The 20,679-nt window shown below is 44.6% G+C and overlaps 1 protein-coding gene across 4 annotated transcripts in view; it reads right to left on the bottom strand.

The window, feature by feature from the left end:
• ppargc1a (peroxisome proliferator-activated receptor gamma, coactivator 1 alpha) overlaps window positions 1–20,399 on the bottom strand; it is a 225,285-nt gene extending 204,886 nt beyond the window's left edge. Inside the window, exon 1 of one of the 4 annotated variants that reach the window (XM_076035391.1) lies at window positions 20,139–20,399. In XM_076035391.1, the coding sequence (XP_075891506.1) occupies window positions 20,139–20,219 (81 nt within the window). In that variant the 5' untranslated portion in view covers window positions 20,220–20,399. The remainder of the gene's footprint in view (window positions 1–20,138) is intronic. The other 3 variants (XM_076035390.1, XM_076035396.1, XM_076035395.1) reach the window with 3 other exon arrangements.
• Between the last annotated feature and the right edge of the window lie 280 nt (window positions 20,400–20,679).

The raw sequence follows: 20,679 nt of genomic DNA, 5'->3' as shown, positions 1-20,679 counted from the left end.
TTGTATTTTTTTGTTTAAAGTCTCACTTTTAAAATGACACTCCAGAATGCTTCACAAAATCCACCCATCCGTCGAGCATCCATCAATCACTTCTCCTGCAGACGGGCTGAAGCCTCTTGGCCAGGGATACATCCAGGACATGTAACCAGTTTAAACAACCATCCACACTCAGGCCTAAAGACCAATTTGTCCACCAGAGTCATCAACTAGCCTAATGTGCATGTCTTTAAACTACAGGAGGAAGTAACACAACGTGTGTCGCTGGTCATTGGCGGAGCTCATCAGCATGTAACTGAACTCTCTCCAGTCAGGAGTGGAATAAAAAGTCTTCTGAGACACTTTTCAAGCCTGTAGTTACCTCCTGCTTTGGACACAATTAGGACATAAAGACTATATTTCCAATCAGCGAGAGCTGCCAAACTCTACTTTTAACAGTGAAGACTGAAGGTCAACTACGGTTTCAAAAAGACTCCCAAACCTGCAGCGTCAGTCCGTTAGTTTCCGTGAGGCTATGTCGCAGCAAACTTACACAGCAGCCATCTGGACATCTTTCAAAAAGGAAGTAGATGATGAGCTTCAAAAACATTTCATGCTCGGCTGTGTTCAAATGCCCCCGGAGATGTTGCAGACAATTCTGCCGTAATTGGCCTCGGTGGGCAGATTCGATTAGTAACTGCCTTTGTAACCTCTAACCTGTCTTGTATCGGCTTGTTGTGAACTCCACTCAGGGGGCACGGGGAGTTCACCAGAGACAAATGAACAATTCGCCGAAGCCAGACTTTCTTTTCATCTGGCTGCGGGGTGACGAATGCAGCACAACATTCTGATTTTTTGTTTTTTTTGTCTTAAAGAAATGGAAGCTCCAGTTAAACGACTGCGTCCTCACTCCACGTCAGGACTCAGGGCAGCTTTTTGCCGTGGCTGTCTTGAGCCGTCAGTGCTACCGCTGGCTCTGTCAGCGGGCTGCTCGTTGCTCAAGTCGTTCCCCGAGCGCACTTGACATGCCGTTTACCTGCGCGCCCGCCAAACTCAGACACCGGCGTCGCCATCGATCGGGCCAGGACCAGGTCAGCAGGAACAAGCGTACGCCCGCCAGGTTTATCAGTGAAATCACCTCAGAAAAACCAGTCTTCCTCTCCCTCATCATCAGTTTGGCGCGAGGGAGTGCATTAAGGGTTCGGCTACTTCGGCCTGATTTATTGAGATGTGCTTGCGCGCATCTCTGCGCACCCAAAGGGCACCGGCTAACAATCCGGTGTCACTTCCCGTCGCCTCAACGAGGGGTTTATTTACTGGCTCTCCAGGAGGCAACGAGGGCAGCCCTGACAAACAGTCCTATGATACGGCCATCATGCCAGGACCTGATTCTTCTTCTTTTTCTCCCTCCTGTCCTCCAGGATGTCTCCGTCGCTTGTCACTCCTTCCTCCCCTCGGCCGTGGGCCCTGTCGACACGGAAATCTGTCACTCCTCACACGGGGGACGCGTCGGCTGCCATTACTATTCATGAGGTGGCGTGATCCACTCTGTCAGCCGTCACCAGGAGGTGTGTGTCGCGCACTGCTCCCTTTCCTGTCTTTATCAGCAAGGGGTGGCTAATGAGAAGCAGCAGGTTAATATGGCTCCGAGAACAGCAGTAGCTTTAAACCTCTCGAGTCATCAAGTCGGCGGTGTCGGAAGTGAAAGAGACCTGGGTGACCCGCACAGTGGACACCTTGAGATCCATGAGAGTGAACTTCACGAGACAGCTGGGACGCTGACATTCCCCATCTCTCAGATCTGTCTTTAAACAATTCTAAATGGAATTACTTTAGTCCTGCAACAGCATGGCTGTTTGGTCGAGGTGGCGTTCACATTTTTTCATAGCCACAACACACATCCTTAGCTCTGCTGCTCACCCCCACAGACATGCTCCTTACAAATGCAGCACCACTTCTGAGGGAAATAAATAGACTCTCCAGTGGTAAAGAATTTACGGGCAAACAAGCGTTGTTATAAAGTTTAGATAGATTGATGAACACCCTTCTGGGACGCTTCTGGGATGCTTCAGAAATTAGCTCCGGTGCCTCTAGTGGAATCGAACAGATTGACTAGAAATGGTTTCTAGCTGCGTGGCACTTTGTGGCCATTTCACGGCGCAGACACTTCCAATTTAGGGGTTTAGGGACACGTGAACATGTGTGAACAAGGTTTAGTCCCATCACAGACAGCTGTGGACTCCAGTGATTCATGAAACATTCCATTTAGTGTGTCAAGTGTTAAAAGACACACGTAAAAAAAAAAAAAAGAGATAATTCTCTCCGACTCGCCTGAGCGTAGTGATCACTTTCATGTGCAAATGACGCAGAAGACGTCCTGCATTAGCGGCGAATGCAGTGCTGCGTTTTGAGTTTTGCATCCTCTTGATTTGCCACAGCGAAATTCTGACTCAAAGGGACATTTTTCCTCCCGTTCTGCCAGAGAGACGGGACGAGCGTAAACATAAATACAGAAACAAATTGAGTCAAAGATTATCTAATGGAGCGTGCGTCAGTGCAGTTTGTCACCAGCTTTATATAAGAGCCTCACTCGGCAGCCCCACTTCTTTAAATAGACATTTTTTCGATTTTACTAAATAGCATGCTTTCTGAGCCGTTTCTGTGCCATTTGTCATTTGTTTAAGACCTAAAAAACATTCTGTCGGGGGGCTCAAGTGACACCCGTGTGAAAAATGGCTGGATTTGTGGCAACAAATAGCCTGAAAATGTGCTTCATTTCAGTTGGATGTGTCAGAGCGCTGTCTGACAAACGGCAGCAGCATGTCAAGTCTCGCCCCACATTTTGAGTTGATAAGACGCATCCAACAGAGAAGAGCTGATATTAACAGCAGTTGAGCCGCTTATGAGGAAACATTGTTGCTCCAAATATGAGCGGAGATACGGGGAAGTGAAAGAAATGTCAATGAATAAAACACTGTGAAATCCAAACATTAATGAGCTCGGAAATATTTGCAGTGGGTTAAATCGTAATGCTAAACTGTTGACAAAAACCTCCTCCAGTGGTTACCCACTGCCGTTCTTTGCTCCTTGTTGTGGTTAATAATCTGACTGCAAACAATTCGAGTTGCAGCTTTGCCAAATGGGTTCTCCAGCTCGAGTTTAGAATCTCCTCGATTCAGCTGCTGTGTGCAAAGAAATGAGGCTGGTTTTAAAGGGTAGTGCTAAAGGTCAGGGCCGGTGTGGTCCGAAGGACTGCACAAAGAGAAAATAAGTGCGACATTGTGGCAGTTTAAACCTGTGGGAACGCTGAGCACCATTTTCAGCATCAATTATTCAGACGAACATTGAAGATGATCAGCCTCCTGCCGTCCACTGAGCGACACAAACCACTCAACAGGAACTGATAGGGCTCCCTGGTAGGTGGTGGCGCTGGTAGTCTGATCTTCCACCACATTGCTCATGTGATCCATGTACGGGACGGATTCTGAAACTTGCATATCAAGCTCTAAATGAATTTTCAGACCGCCATCCACGCTGACACCGCTTGGCATTCCTTCTTCACCCATGATTCATTTACCCAAAATTCAGACAACACGCGCAGAACAAACTAACTCCGTGAGGACAGAGGCGAACCAGGAACTGCACAGAAGTGCCACCGAGGCAGAAACAAGAAAAGAAAAATGTTTTGCTTCTGCACGAGATTCAGCCTGAGGAAAACATGTCACCACTTCAGAATATCCTTTCTATGCAACAACAACCAACGGAAGATACTGAGGCAGCAGGAGACCAGAGAGTGATGGTCCAAGTTCTTATTAGCAGATAAATGAAGAGCGCAAATAACGCAAACTCATTGGTACATATTGATCTGGGCTGAACACATCACTTCATACTTCCTGTGCAATAATTATTGAATTTAAGGTGTTAAACGCCCACTTTGGTTGATCTCCTGGAGACATAATCAATTTGGAGTCGGCAGTAAAACAGTCAGAGTCATTCATCAACCAGGGGGATCAAGCCCTCTCTCTCTCCACACCCTCCCCCCTTTGATCAATCCAATCAATCACTTCTCTGACCATGTTTAATCCTTTTCATTTCCTCATCCACGTTATTTTGCTGTCGGGTTTTTGGCAGCTCTTTTATTTACAGTCAACACAGCAGAGGAGGGGTTCTCCGAGAGGAGGAGGAGGTGCTGCTGCTGGAGGTGGTGGACCTGGGGGTGGCCGGGAGGGGGGGGGGGGGGTTGACTCCTCCCAGGGAGCTCCTGCTCCAGGAATCAATTTGACTGGACAGCCTTACAAATTGCATAAAGAGACAAACTCGTCCTTGGAGTGCGCAGCGATTGATTGATGGCTCGACACACTCGCGCCGTAAATCCCGGCCGACAGAATGGAGGCAAATCAGCCACCCAGCGCCTCTCTGCCACCTCCCCTCCATCACCCATCTCTCCCACCACTCCCCCCAAAAGCCACAAACTGATGCGAAAACTTGAATCCCAGTCTTCGGTTCGGACTAAAAACAAGCAACAGCCGCATGCTTATCAGACACTTTATATGTAAATTTGCAGCCTGGATTGAATCAAAGTAAGTTTATAGTGAGAGCACTGGAAAAGTTGTTTTTAAATTATTTTTGAAAGACCAATAATCGTGATATCATCGTCCTGTGATGTGCAAAATCAGGCAGCTTCTGCGGCAGCAGGAAGTCCGAACTTCACACTTTTTGGAACTTCGAAAAAAAGTTGCTGAGAAAATTGGAAGCCCAAAACAACGGTTTTGGAAGAACACCTACAGGCCTTTGCTTTTTCCGACTTTTTTTTTTGAAGAAGAGGTGATTTGCTTCTTTGTGGTCTCCTGTTCCCCTTCAGGGTGGACTGGAGTCAGAATAAAACAGCTCTTTTTTTGTTTTTTGTTTTTAAATATAAACATCCAGAAGGTCCAGAGGGTCGGACCAGGGAGTCTCGGGGGGCCTCTCAGAGCCCAGCACCCTATTGGATGCATTCATGTACTGATGTGGGTGCATAATGTTGTCCAAGACGTGTTTGTTTGTAGGATTTCACGCAGACGACACGTAAAAGAGCCTGGAGGAGAAGATTTGGCTTCTTCTGGACAGCAGGGAGCAAAAAGGAGAATCAGCTCACTGCCGATGTCATAACCAGGCTGCAGCTGTCTGACGCCGGCCGCTGGTCGACAGCCACCGAGTGAGTTAAAAGTCTGAACCCGACACTGCGAGGAGGGGGGTATCAGATTTCCTCTGTTGTATGCATGTTAGTTGTCCCCCTGATTTCCACAGCGTAACAGATCGTTATAAATAATTGAGCAGCCTGTTGCCCTGAATAGCTCTGAGAGTGAGGGTGGGAGCGAGAGAGAGACAGAGAGAGAGAGAGAGACAGAGAGAGACAGAGGAGAGGATAAATTAGCGATCAACCCCGCTGGCGGCTTTTTTTTTTTTTCTGAAGCGCCACATAATTGGCTCCTCTCTCCAGGAATCACCAGGAATTTATCTGCTGCACGCTCCCTCTCGGCTCCTCATAATTAAAAGGCAGCCATCATTGTTTTACATATACAGAGACGTTAGAGGGCGCCAGTTATGAGAATTGTTTTTATTATTGTGCGGGACTGAGCCCCAGCGACAGACCAGCTCTGGTACTTATTCTTTGTCTTCTTTTTATTCTCTTTCAGAGTTTTTCAGGCATGTCTTGGAGCATGAAGAGCTGAGAGGTGGTGATCAGAGGCCTCAGGCTCAGGGGGTAAAAACAAAGCCAGTCAAATTACTTGATTTTCGTGTAGTTTGTTTGGGTGTGAGCAGGGTGGAATAGGAATAGTTGGCGGCTAGTTCAATTACGTCACTAAAAGTCTACCTGGACAATGTGTCAACCTTTTTTTCCCCTTTTCTTTTCAACATGGCTTTGTTCCACTTCCTTTGCTGTATGCACAAAAAACAGTGATTTATATTAAACCAAAAGGGAGTCATGTAAAAAAGTAGGGACTTTCCATTCAGGCTGAGAAAAATTTAGAAATCCTAAGAAACTTGAGCAATATGTAACTGAAGGCAACCGATGTAATAACCTGTCCGGGTTTGGATCTGTCCTAAGACAGGTTTGGATTAGACTTTACAACATAAAGGACCAAATTAATTAAGTTAAGGACAGAAATAACTGTTGTCTGAGACAAGCCAAACAAAAACAAAAAAAAACTCTGGAAGAGAGTAAAAAAAAGAGACCACAGAGAAGAGGGACAAATTCCTCTGGGCGGCTGCAAGTCAATCAGAGAAGATCTCAGGAATCTGGCTGCCCTTATGCTACATAACCTAAAGTAGCAAAAACAAACAGCTGAAAGTCACGTCGTCCTGACACACGCTGTGACACCGTAAACAGGGAAGCGCTTTTCGTTCCTCCAACAATTAAAGTGCCGAGGCGTATTGATTTCCGATGGCGCTCCCCGGTGACTCTCTGACTATCATGGACGGCCCGGAGAAAGGTGACCATGTCTCCGCTCCACGTGATAAACCTGGCGTGTTATCAGGTGGCAGGGAGGACACCGTGTCCCGGGGCCCCCTGGCTGCCGTCGCCTCAGCATTTTATCACGCCGGGCCATGTGGAATTATGGGAGTCTTCATTTAGTAATGAAGTCACCGAGGAGCTTGGCAACAAAAAGCAACACACCTGCACGGGCCAGCAGTAGGGCGGTCAAAGTCACGGGCTTATTGAGCGCTAAAGTCAAGGCTATCATGCAACTCGACGCACAGCTGTAACGGGGACTATCATTGGAAGTGGAAGCCAGGGTGAGTTCCATTCTCACCCCGCTGATAAACAACTGTGAATCACAAGATGAGCCGTGGTGCATGACAATCCATCCTGTGGAAGGATAATAACATAAGGCCTTTTAGGATAATAAATAAATAGGATTGACCAGCTCTTATGACTTGAATAACTGATAATTAAATGACTGATACCGGTGCTGTTAAAAGGAGAATGACTGTCAAGGGAATTCAAGCAAATGTGTTGATGACTCCACCTCTGTTTTGCCATGTCCTGAAGCCCTCAAAAACACAATATTTCTTGTCCATATGGTGCGAAGAAGTGCCCGGCATACAAACAGCCCTTTTAGCAGTCACTTAAAGGCAAACTTGATTTTTATGGCAGAAATAGGACCAAATCACAACGAGGCCACAAGAGAGGAGTCACCATTCTCTCAATATAAGCCAGGTCCTGAAGTGAACGCAACTATTTTTCCAGGCAGCCGAAGGGGAAAAAGGGCCAAAAGGCCTGAAAATGTTGCAGTTACTCTGCACTCTCTACACTGAGTTATCCGGTCAGGATGGCCACAGCAAACGGGAGTCAGATTTATAAGACATAGAGAGAAAAGAGAGAGTAAAATCACCATTATCTCAATCACTATCATCATTATTATCATTCTTCTTTCGGCCTGTGAGTGAAGAATGAAGAGAAGGACACTGGTGTGGAGAAGGGAAAGGGCCTTTTAATTAGTCTCAGGGAAAATTACAGCCTGAGCTTGTTTGCCAGAAACGGCTCATGATTGCTTTGTAATCATCCTCCTCCACGATGTAAAAAAATGTACCCCCCTCCCACGCTACATCCACCCGTCACGTGTGAAAACAGTCAAGTATCCATCATTTGGCAGTAAACGCTTTACCTTCTATTCGGGGCTAATAGATTAGTGCTAATGAAGCAGCTCCGCCAGTAACACAAATAGGACCTGTTGTGACGCGCGCTGCAACGATCAGTCTCTCGCTTGTGTCATGATAAGCCCAGAGCCTAACCTTCACCCAAAGAGAATATCGGCCCCCCTTCAAGGGACTTAATGAGACATTAGCCATGCTAACAAATGGCCCGACCACAAAGTGAAAGTGACTTTCCAGGTAAGGGCCGCTGGCTTGACCGTAATCAGTCCCAGAGTGCCGCTAAAAGACGGAAACAAGTTGGCGTCTCCATCACAGCTTGCCGGGGCCCTTTACGACCGGCGTCTGGGGGCCCATCCTGTGGTGTGCAAAGTCTTAATATCTCTCCGACATAACGGGAGATCTGCTTTTGTTGTGAGCCAGGCGGCTGCAGCGCAGACGAGGCAGCTGCTGGTTGGGCCCCTCGTTGTGTTCAGAGGGATGAAACACCTGCCAGCCTGGGCACAAACTGTAGGAGCTGTAGGGAGACTGTTGGTCTTGTTCGTTCACAATGGTGAGTGGTATTTCAAATCTAAAAAAATTGTATTTTGTATTTCATTATTTCTATAGAATTATCAAGCACTATTTTAGCTTCCATCGGATGTGACCAGGTGAAACGTGTTGCAACAGTGGATGCGCAACATACAGTTCTTACATTGGTTTATTGAGCATCATCTCATCGAAATACAAAGCTGCTGACCCATTTTGTCCAGAGTATAAATAAAATGTGGTACAGACTGAGAGTCATCTAGTTTTCTTTTTTTTTTTCCTTCATCTGGTTTTCTAAAATGGAGATAAAATAAGCTAAAATAAAATATGAGTTAGACCGAAATCTACGAAAAAGAGATGGGCCATATTTAGTGTAGTTTTTCCATATAGTAGCTTTTTCAGAAAAGCACGCCAAAAGATTAATATATGAAAAGGTTCACAAAATTCTAATTATGTTAGCATGCCATCAATTCAGTTTACCAAAACATAAATTATGAACATACATTTTGGAGTGACTAAATCCCATGACTTGACTATTAAAATGATAATGAGCAAAAAAGTTTGAAATAATAAATAAAATTTGTTTTTAAAACTGAGCTCTCAGCCTAAATAAAATTTGTTTTTAAAAATGAGCTCTCAGCCTCAGTTTCCTTGCTTTAATGTACGTAACAGATAGTGCAGAATAACAGCTAAGATTTCCACCAAGAAACCAGTCTTCTTAGCAGCTGAATCCCACTTTACACCTCCTTTCAGTATGCATCCAAACACACTCTTGAGTCAGCGCGGCTCTGAGTGAATCAGAGGTTTGGGAACAGGGAAGCAGGGCAGGATGCACAAAAGAAAGGAAGTGACGAGCAGGCAGGAACCCCCCCCCCACCGGGCCTCCCAGCTCAATTAGCTGTGCTCTTCTGGGCTTTCTGCTGATGGCCAGAATCAGATGCACTGCGGAGGGCACTCAGGAGAAGGAACTGGGCCAGTCAGTGAGTGAATGACTGAGGCACAGGGCACAATGCAGGTTTAGGGCTGTCCCAATACTATATTTTCACTTCCGATACGATACCGATATTTCAACCTTGAATATCGGCCAATACCGATATCAATCCGATATCAGCATGCTACAAATGAAACATACTTTCATTATTTATTCTGTAGTGTGGAGTGTTAAAAAAGGCAGCATCAAGTGATATTTACTCAAACAGAGAATAAGAGTCAAAAACAGTTTTATTGGAGAACGTACCACTTATTATTAACAATTATTAAAAAAAAAAAAAACAGCTTAATAGAATTTTTTTTTTTTTAAATAAATCAGGAGGCCGTGAACAATGACCCAAATAACTTATAGTGCAAACAATTCAAAACAAATTAACAAGTTTACTGCTCGTATATTCTGAAAACAACTGAGAGCAGGAACAAAAAACAACAAAACAATATTGTCAGTTAACTAAACTCGTGATGACCCTGACTCCTCCATCTCCACTTTCTGCAGTCCGAGCATGACGTGGAGATTCTTTTTTCGCCGGAGTAGAATGGACTGCTTTCTATCGGAGCGTTAATATCGGAGACTTAAGATGACGTCCGATATAATTCGATATTCCTTTTTTGGCTGATATCGGACCAATATCCGATATCAATATTGGATCGGGACAGCCCTAGGTGTGGTCTAGACTTGCATGTCACTCTCTCTACGTCGTCCTCAGTCGAGCCCTCCATTGGCGTCTCCGGTCATCTCGGTTCTCCATACATCTGGCCAGCTCATTTATGCTTTCTGCACCAGCATCTTTCTTTAGTACGTCCACAAAAGTAGGTGTGGGACGTCCTCTAAATCGACGCCTGTGTTTGGGCTGGGAGTTCTTGGTGTCGGTGGCAGTGGCCAGCTAGTTTCATCATCCTTCCTGCTATCTTCTATGATACACATGGAAATGCCCTGTACATTGTTGATGATGTGCTCGTCCCAGTTGATGTTCAGTAGCATGCGTAACATTCTGGTTTAGCATCCATCCAGGGATTTCTGTAGGGTTTGCGTTAGTGTCCAGCATTCACAGCCATAGAGAACAGACTCCACGGAGAAGAAACTGATCCTCACATTAATGTCCCTTTTTGTGGAGCCGACCCATGCGCCCAGGTATTTAAAGCCACTGACCTCCTTTAGCGCGGTACTCGCTAACGTTGTTAGAGGCAGATGTTCCTGGGGGATGTTATTGGTTATGACCTCGGTTTTCTTTGCATTTAGCCTGATGTACAATTTTGCATTTGAATGCAAAATGTGTGTGCAATAAGTTAACCATCAAAAACACTTAAAATTCCCTGGTAACATCATGAACTCATGAGCAAGGTTATTAGGCGTTTACAAAACAAAATGAACTGGAAACGAACCAAGAACCGAAAAATCATAGATTTTCAGTCTAGAACAGGGGTCGGCAACCTGTGGCTCTTCTGCGCCTCTGCAGTGGCTCTCTTTAGCGTTGAAAAAAACAAAACAATAACCTCATAACCGCCATCTTTGCATCGTATCCACAAAGGTTTTTATACTAATGATATGCAGGCGCAAAAACGCCCAGAAATGCGGAAATTGCACTCCGGTTACCCTGCCGCATTTTTGCAACCTAGATCGTGAGGTATTGTAACATTGGTGCAAACGTCAATCACCAGACGTTTAAAGCAGCTCTCGGTAACTTGGACTCATTACTACTCCCTGCTGGTTGAGAACCGCAAATACTCTTTGCCGGTGTCGTAAAGAGGAAAAATACGAGTCCTTCACGTGGGTTTGTTGACACAGCCGGCATACTGAAGAAACGCTTGGAAATATGTCCACCGACGAGGTGAAGTAACATGCGTTACATGTTTGTTTGTTTGTTTGTTTTAAATATTGTTATATTGTTCTTTTGAACGTGACAGACAACTACAATTACACAAACAAGGAGAGTGTATTGCTTAGACAGACGCTTGGTTCACATCATTCTGGTCCATGAGAATTGCTTGGAAATGATGTGGTGTATAATGGCTATAATATTACAACAGGTTATAAACTGGTGTAGCTGTAATGCCTACAACAACTGTTCAGACGACGCAGCGTCGCATTGATTGGGTGGAATGGCGAAGTGACGAAGTAAACACGCTGCAGCGCTAGTTTAATGATGTGGGAAAATACAAATAGTGGCCTCGCTGGAGCGCTCGTATGTGTTGAGGAAAAACACCAATACGAAATGCAAAACAGAAATTGACAATAACGTGGTAGCAAACGTTCAACACTTTTATCACTTTGTCTTTCTTCGAGGTTACTGACTGGGTTCCATTCCGTCATTTTACAATCTTATTATGTATTTGTAATAGTAGTATGTAAGACCGCCTCTAAATAAACGTGTGACGTTGCCGTAAAGTTGTTCGCCCTGTAATGACGACACAGGAAGCCATGTCCGGTCGTGCCTGAAAGTTACACAGTGCAGTTACAGCCGGCACCACCCCCCCCCCCCCCCCCCCCATCTCGCTGCCGAGGCGGCACCATTGATCCTATTAATCGTTTATCTACCGCTTTACTGAGTTTGGAATCATAATTTTATGGTCGAAAACCTGGAGTTGCTTTAATTTCCAATGGAATACTTTGTTATTGCTATCAAATAACAAGTGTATTGGCTTTCTCCCTGACTTCACGCCAAGAAAGAGACAGTTACAAAAATCCCCACAGCCTCGGGTCTCTGTCAGCCTCTTAAAGGGGCAGTATAAGGCCCCCCAGCTCCAGGTGAATATTATTTGATGGCTCTTTTGATAGTGAAGGTTGACGACCCCCTGGTTTATACATAGCATAAAGGCAAAAAAACAAAACAAAAAAAGGTTATATGCAGTGTTATTTCATTTTAAATGTCAAAAAGGGTTTTGTGGCTCCCAGTGTGTTCTTTTCTGGAGGAAAAATGCCCATTGACAAATGCCTCTTTAACTAAGAAAGGTTGCCAACCTCTGGTCTAGAAAGTTCTAATTCAAAAATTTAAACTCAAGGCAGAAAGAAAACCTGCGAGTGTGGGCATTTCTTGATTTAAAAAGAAAAACCTGTAAACATGAAACCAAGAGCCAGATCCACAAAGCGATTTTTGCGCCAGAAAATCCGTGTAAACAGCACCAAAAACGGTGATTCCGATCCACGGAGGGGACGCAAACGTGAAAATCGGCGCAAAATGCGCCGAGGCGCAGGTAGCGGCAGGGCTGCGCCAGACTCATTTGAATGTATTTAGATGAGTCATTACGTGCAAAAGGACACACCCCCTTCTATGCAAATATGCCTCATTCAAACGGCGGCAGATCCAGAAAGAGTTTGCGCGCGTGTCCGCACGCAGTTTGACAGACGCAAACACCGCCAGCCAAAACCAGGCGCAGCTTCTGTCTGTCAGAGTGTTTCTGGCTTCTGAGTGAAACTTTCCTCTCTGAAAAGCCTGAAATATATATATGGCTCCCCAAATCTTATACATAGATCAGCATAGACTACAGTATATATGCCAATATTTTAGATAGGCTATGAAAAATACAAATGGTACTGTAGGAACGCCTTTATCCTACCAGAGTTTCGCTGTCAAACACACTCACTCACCAACAACCTTTGGCGCAAACTGCTCTCAGGTTGCCAGACCGCAACATTCGCACCTGTTTCAGGTGCCGCATTCATAGGCGTGTTTGCGCCTGCATGTCATTAGCGCAAAAACCTTTGTGGATCCCCGCATCTGTGGCGCAAATTGCGTCCGCAATCCCGCCGCAAAATGCGCCGCAAGTACACTACCCCAAGTGTACACACACACACACACACGCACGCACGCACGCACGCACACACACACACACACACACACACACACACACACACACACACACGCGCGCGCCTGGCCAGGGTTTAAGTGATTTGCCATGACTTGCACTGCTCTTTGCATTAAATCAAATCAAATCAGATTTTATTTGTATAGCACCTTTCATACAATAACAAGCAACCCAAGGTGCTTAACAGCAATTAAAACGAAATAAGAATGAAGATAAGAAAAAGAGAAAATAAAATCCACCCACCTCCTCCCAAAACCCATTCAGGTTATCAACCCCCCCTAAATTTGTTTTGCCAGTCTGTTTCCATTTCCATTATTTTTCTTCAATCATCAGTGCGTTTTGCACGACTCATTAAGTTATTTTGGTGGCTCCTGAGGTATTTTCAAGATGTGTCTTATTTTGGGGGGAAAAACATAAATTTTTACATAAAGCCCATAATCTGGAAGATTATTTATTTGTTTATTTATTTATTTATTTATTTATGATCAAGGGATAGAGAATGGAACAGAAAGTGCTAGGCTGGCACCACTGGACACCCAAAACTACTCAATCATGGATGTAGCTTAAAACCCAAAGCCTGGTAGAATACTTTATGACAACACGCTCTCTTCCTGTTCATCACTACAATTTAGACTTGGAAATTTGTGAATGCTGCAGTTCGCCCTGCAAACTTTGCTAAACAAACAGAGTAAAATGTGCTGATAATGAGGCAGATAGCATGTGAAGTGGAATTAAAGGATGAAGGTCAGTAATTGAGAGACAGTTGGAGTTGATGCTGGTGGGGGTTTGTTTATTTCCGCCAGCAGGGGTTCATCTGGGCACGTACGGCAGGCTCAGGGTCGGTGTTGGAGCTCATGTGTACAGAGGTTAAGAAAAGCAATTAATCCACGGCGCAGATAATCAAAGGACCCGCCCCCCTCCACACGCCATGGTGGAGACAAGGGATTGGGAGGAAGAGAGCGAGAGAGAGAGCTCTGATGGGAAAATTCTTGTTTACTGGCACCATCAAAAGTGGCGGTGGCAGTCGCTTAGCTCTGCCGCGGGGGGGCGGGAAGGTGTCAGCCATTTCAGGTGTAATTGACAACACTTCAGAAATACAATTCCAGTGTTTGTGAGAGCACTTTTACCTCCCTTGAGAAGCTGAGAGCTCCTTTTTCTCTTGCTCGTTCTTCCCCTTTGCACTCTAAGCTCTGCTCCCTTTCATCTCAGATTTTCACAAGGTTTCAACCGTTTTTTTGCATCGGTACAGAAGACCCCACACACACACACACACACACACACACACACACACACACACACACACACACACACACACACACACACACACACACACACACACACACACACACACACACACACACACACACACACACTCTTGAGTGGCCATCCTCACCCGACTCAAGATTGGGATCTCTGGAAACTAATATTGCAAGTGCATTAATTTATCTGCTTGACAACAAACACCTCACAGAAGGGCGAGGGCTGGAAGCGTCTCCATCAGAGAGTGCCGCTTTCATTTGCATGCTCTCTACTGATCCGCGTCAGGGCCCAGAAGGCTTCATGCTCCCCTGGATCAGAAGTCAGGAAGTCTCTTTTGGAAGTTATCAGCACCGTAAACGAACAGGAAGCATTGAGAACAGGTACGTGAACTTCCTTTTCACTTCAACTCTTGCACCAAAACATTGAAACACATGGCCTCGTGTGAATGTCAGTGAACGTTCGGTTGCTTTATGTCACCGACGGGCCATATGGCAAGCCAAGGCACGCTGCATTGTTGCCAACTTGGCGACTTTCTCGCTAAATGTGGTGACTTTCCAACTGCCCATGGCGACCTTTTGTCAAAACCAACTAGCGATAAATCTAGCGACTTTTCCTGGAGTTATTGGAGATTTTTCAGGAGATTATTCTGGTATTTTGGAGAAACAACATGAAAGCACATGTCGTTCCTTCGAAGTTCCTGTTCTCAGCGAGCAGTGGGTGCTGCCACGAGCCGCTGCCCCGCCCCAAAGTAGTCACAGCCGGTCACAGACTCCAGAGTTGAGTCTTGGGCAGCTGCAGTGAGGAGACCCTCAGAGAGGAGACCCTCAACACTGCGCGTCCAGGCAGCAAATGAATCGCGCACACTGATCCCCTTCTCTTTACAGAGCGGGATGTAAATGTAAAGCTTTATTCATTGCCACACTAAAATAAGTCACTGCATTTGACTCACACAGCCTGAGTCACTTACTCAACCTTAATACTAAGAACTTATGGTCCAACAACAATCCTCTTAAATAAGGTGCTTAAAACTAAAAGCTAAAAATATGTGATACTCACAAAATCAGCTGTGAGGCTCCAACTAGCCAAACCTCTTCACGAATTAACGAGCCAATGATACTGCGCATTGAAACACAATTCAACCTCTTTTAGATGCAATTCCAGAAAATGTCAATCATATAAAACAATATGTTCATAAACATAATATTGTGTAGTATTGTATATAGTAGTAAATATATTTAATAGAATTGTTTTTTGTTTCTATAATACATAAAACACCCTAAAATATATTTAGGGTGTTAATTGAATTGATCAAAAATGTGGTATATCATGGCGTATATCGTAACAGGATATAAAATGAGCTATATTGGGATATGAAATTTTGGTCATATCGCCCGACCCTAATTATCACCATCATTATCGTTCTGGTTATTATCAGTAGTAGTCGTACTGGTAGCAACAGTATTATCATCACCATTTTTATCAAAAGAAAACTCCAGAGCACGGTTACACAGTCACCACCGATATGAGACCATCTTGCAGCAGATGGTTGGTAGGTCAGTGGCGAGTGGAAATCTTGATTAGATAATTATTCATCCGTATCTTGGCAATATGTTGCGAAGGGAACAACAGCAACGCTTCTCATTAGGACCGCCAATGGGCCCCGCCCCCCTGTGTTCCAGCTGTGAAAAACACAGCAGACGTTCACTTGTTGATTAAAGAATAAAGAAAACTGGTAAACAACATAAACTCCTGTGGGTTCCGACTCGGGTTGGACATCTCTGGCATGAGACAATACTAGACACATCTCGACACTCCGTCAACGATCCGATGCACTTATGATACATGTGCAGCACCTCCCGATTTGGACTGATATACAATTTAAGATGCTCTACAATTGATCGCTCGCAGCTCGATTCAACAAAGTGCTATTTAAATTGATACATGATATGATGATGTACAATGCAGACTTACAATGATGCCAAAAAATGCCACGAGTTTGATTATTTATTAATAGAACAAAATTAGACTATACTTTTTCACTTGTTCGCAAATACTTCAATATAAAAAATAGACTTTGTTGGCCCTCTTTCTTTGCCAAAATCAGCAAACTCACAAATCAGTGTGCCTCCGATGGGGGCACAGGTAACTTATCATAGGTCCCAGTCATGCAGACCACTTGTATATCACTTGTGAGGTAACAGTATATATATAGGGTACTCTTCCCACCCCAATTCACACTGTTTGGCCTGGTTTTAACCAGTTTGAGCAAGGTTAACATAGGAACATTAATTGGCAAGACAGTTATACCAGCTCTGGCCACTAGGTGTGGCTAGTGATGCAGTTGAAGACCAGAAAGAAAAGGCAAACTGACAGAATCTACTAACAGATTACTGTATACTCAAAGTAAAGAGCTTTTTAAAAAAAAATCAAAAGCTTCACGCTCAAGTACAAATGTATCCAAACATCAGAATTTTGCAAATTAGAACATTCACTAGTGGGCACTATTGGGATTGAACATTCACTAGTGGGCACTATTGGGATTGGCTGTGGCATTAGCTCTACTAATTTCTGAGCCACTCACGGCATTTTGTTGTGCTTAATTTGATGAAGGGATGTTCAAATTAAGTAAACATGCGGTAGTACGAGTGTGAATAATAAAGACACAAAATCCACCAACTCAAAGCAAAGTGGAAACAGGATTCACCTCTAAGCACAAGTCTGTTTTCAAAAGAATCACAAACTTCCAGCAAAAAGGAAGTTCTCAGGTTTAAATGTTTCATCCCTTTACTGCTGCCTCGCTAAAACCCTTCGGGTTCATTACCCAGAAGCAGCACAAGCAGCAAGAGAAGTGAGTCAAAAGGATGAAATGCAGCCACTCAGAGTTTTCATTTAAGCCAACGGTAACTTAAAGCTCGCCATGACGAAACCCGCTGCAGGCAGAGGCCCACATGTTGAAAATGCATAAGAATAAATAGGAAAGCATTATCCCTTGGTGAGCGAAGACACTCTGTCTGCAGCTGTAAGAGTGGCAGAACAGACAGTGGCCCAGACAGACTGAATACATCAGTGCTGATGGGAAAGGGAGACTCTCGGAGTGGAAGCGCAGCAAGTGTGTGATGAAACTTTCAGCACCACAGCCAGCGACGCCTGGCAGAGGCGGCGGAGACGGGCTCGTTTGAAAATTAAGGTTCTTAGTCTTCACCTCGTTCACACACCGGGTGAACACAAACACGCAGAGACACTCTAGCTGTAGACCCTCTCCTCAATTCTGTGTCAAGCTGAATAATGCAGGGCCTTTGCCCACTGCTTCAGCATGAGTGAATAATCCAGGTATGAAGACAGGCTGCGTCAACGTTTTTCCCTTCACTTCGTGCCTAATTCATTTATTTGGCCAGCACGCCAGGGGACTTTGGGAGGATGTGAGCATGGCTAAAACAGGCCCAGATCATGAGAGGTTTTTACCTGTTCAATGTACAAACTCTCCAACTCTCTGTGTTTGGTCACTCCTTTAATAAAAAGGAGAGATGAGCTCCCTGTATTTTGCATCTTCAAAGTGTGTCTTATTTTAAAGATGCGTCCTATCCACGTGTGTCGAACCTCCGCCCTACCTTGGATGTTGTGCTTTATTCTTAGAGGTGGTAAATACTGATGCATCGCCCCCCAGTGGTGATCAAAACTTATTTCTCAGTCAACTGGGCCAAACTACCAGGGCATGCTGAAGATACAGATTAGTTCTTCTTTTTTAGTTATATTTTACTACAAATGAAGACGGGGCTGGTGGGTCCCAATGCAACAAGGAAGAAGACTAGCAGTACCAACTAAAAACACTCAGTCTGATGTTCAACAAATAATGTGTTGATAACAACTGCAAAAATGCTGACACCAAACCATGGTTAAATAAAATGGGGGTTATTTAAAAAAAAGTGATGTACAAGGCCATAAATAGTCTCATATAACTTTTTTGTGACAACAACCTCAGTCTGTGGGAGGACTATTACTCACTGACTCAAACTTTGACTGCCGTGGTTACCCCAAAGGAAAACACTAGAGATAGTGAAGGGTTGCTGCACAAATATGCTAAGGTTGAATAATTTACAACCAAAACCTTGAAAATATTGGAATTCTCCATGCTTCAAAGTACAGCCATGTCCTTTATCTGGCCTATATACACAGTGTATTTGCAGGCATTGTTTGATAGTACTGTATATAGCAACAACAAAAAAAAAAGCAATGGAACATTATTGAGTAGAAGAGAATGACCCATTATTGTCACTGTCACAGGGACAATGAAAAACAGTTTAGTAGCCATTTGTGCTAAATTTAATGATTGTGTGCTATAGTATAGCGTTAATGCTTAAACATGCTTTTACTGATTAAAAAAAAAGAGGTCAGGTATTTGTAGGATGTTTACCGTAACAGAATATTAGGACACAATTTTCAGCAACAACAAACAATATTCAACAACAATAAATATTCATGGAACTCATTACATTAACCAACCTTAGTTAAACCTTAAAGTTGTAAACTTGTGTTTTGATACTGTCTGAACTCAAACTGAACTTAAAAGTGTCAGCATGCTTGTTTTGGTGTGTGTGTGTGTGTGTGTGTGTGTGTGTGTGTGTGTGTGTGTGTGTGTGTGTGTGTGTGCGGTACTTTGCTGGCACTTCCTCGTAGATTTAAAGGGGTCTTAAGTTTTTAAACGTGCATCGTCGTGATGTGCCACAAATCCGTTTTGCAGCTGAAGCTGTCTGAGCTTAATTGCCCCGCATCCACAATGACTTTGCAATTCTGCATCACGTTTGCAGCTGCTTTTGTTTCTCCTCTCCCCTCATGAGCCTAAATAAGTGTTACAATAAGACTCGTCGGGCTTTAAGAGCCTGTAATCCGCTTTAATTTGTGATGACTTGTAATTCAAAATGGAAGCCCACTAAACCACAGGAGAATTGTTGTTTTATGTCCTCAGCCCAGTTGCAACCTGAATGGCGATAACACACACAAACACAAACACACACACACACGCATGCATCTTGTTTTCATACAAATATAGAGTGTGCTCTCACAGCAGCAATTTCCATTAAATAAAATAAAAAATATATTCTAGCATCAATCACAGAGTATAAATTGCTAAATAGCCTGGAGCCCTCTACGCATTCATGGGGAATGATTTCATTGGCATTCTGCTGGCACAAGTCTCACAGGCGAGAAGTATGTGAATTAGGGGGATTTTCTTCACATGGGCACCACGACCAGTGTGTGTGTGTGTGTGTGTGTGTGTGTGTGTGTGTGTGTGTAATGTAATGAAGCTGAGAGGAAGAGGTTGGGAAGATGTAATTATGGGGGTGGGGGTGAGGGGCATGGGCCGAACAGCTTGCATCATACCAACTTTTTTGCAGGATTTCATCCTCATCATCCTCAACTACCTGGCAACCGCAGCTCGTTTACATTCAAGTAATGTTGTGGGAATGGATGCCTCAAACGGAATACCAAGCGCCTCTACTATTTATTTATTTATTTAAGTCCCGACTTAAGATTTGTTTTGTCTACTAATTCATTATTGATTTAAAGTCTCCCTCTCTCTCTCTCTCTCCATGGCACAGAGATGTTCGGGAAGCCGGGCTCTCAGAAAAAGTGCTGTGGAGACGCTCAGTCGGCTGCTTTTATTTATTTAATTTTCGTACCCGGATGTCCGGCAGTCAGAAAGTTTGGGAAGAGATGGGAACACTAGCGGTGGGTGTGAGGTGTGTGTTGTTAACCACCACCCCCACCACCACCACTACCCCCCGCCCCCCCAGCGCTCATCATTTAAAGCTGCACCCCAAGGACTCACCCGGAGAGCCCGTTTAAAACTTATTTGACACTCAACGCGTTTTTGGAACATTCAGCTTAGCTTTAGCCACCGCGACCGCTGTTTAATGCGAGTGTCGTCTGCCAGAGACGAGTCCTACCTGCTCGTAGCAGCTCTCCCAGGTGAGGTTGAGCAGGCAGGCGGAGAAGAGCTCATCCTCGGTGCGGGTACAGCCGTCCATGGCGCACGCCTCTTCCAGCCGGAGTTGTCTCGTCGCAAGTGGAGCACTGTTGTATGTGTGTGTATGTATATATTTATGAGTCTGTCTTATTTTTGAGTTAATTCTTCGGCTGTCCTCGATCCCTCGTCGCGTTGTCCCCACCGGCGTCTGACCCGCTCGCTTCTCCGTCCGGCGCTGTTGGAGCTATCAAGCGAACAGCGGTGCTGCGCCCGCTGCAACCTTCCCACCACCACCCTCCACCGCCACGCGATGACGTGAGCGTCCTATCGCCATATTAAAAATAATAACGATAATTCTTTAAAAAAAAAAAAAAAAATGAAAAATGAAATAAACAGAGAGCAACATTGGTCACTGTAGGTCTTTGTCAGCCTGCATCTGACCTGCCCCCCTCGTGACAGCGTGTAGGAGAAGGCGCGCGCCTGTCTCTGATGCCTAATTAAAAATCACCTGTGCAAGCCGG

This window comes from Nelusetta ayraudi, unplaced genomic scaffold (assembly GCF_046127955.1).
Source record: "Nelusetta ayraudi isolate G7.1 ecotype Tasmania unplaced genomic scaffold, CSIRO-AGI_Nayr_v1 ptg000042l, whole genome shotgun sequence".
NCBI classification, from domain to species: domain Eukaryota; kingdom Metazoa; phylum Chordata; class Actinopteri; order Tetraodontiformes; family Monacanthidae; genus Nelusetta; species Nelusetta ayraudi.
This window is presented reverse-complemented; position numbering and strand designations above follow the sequence as displayed.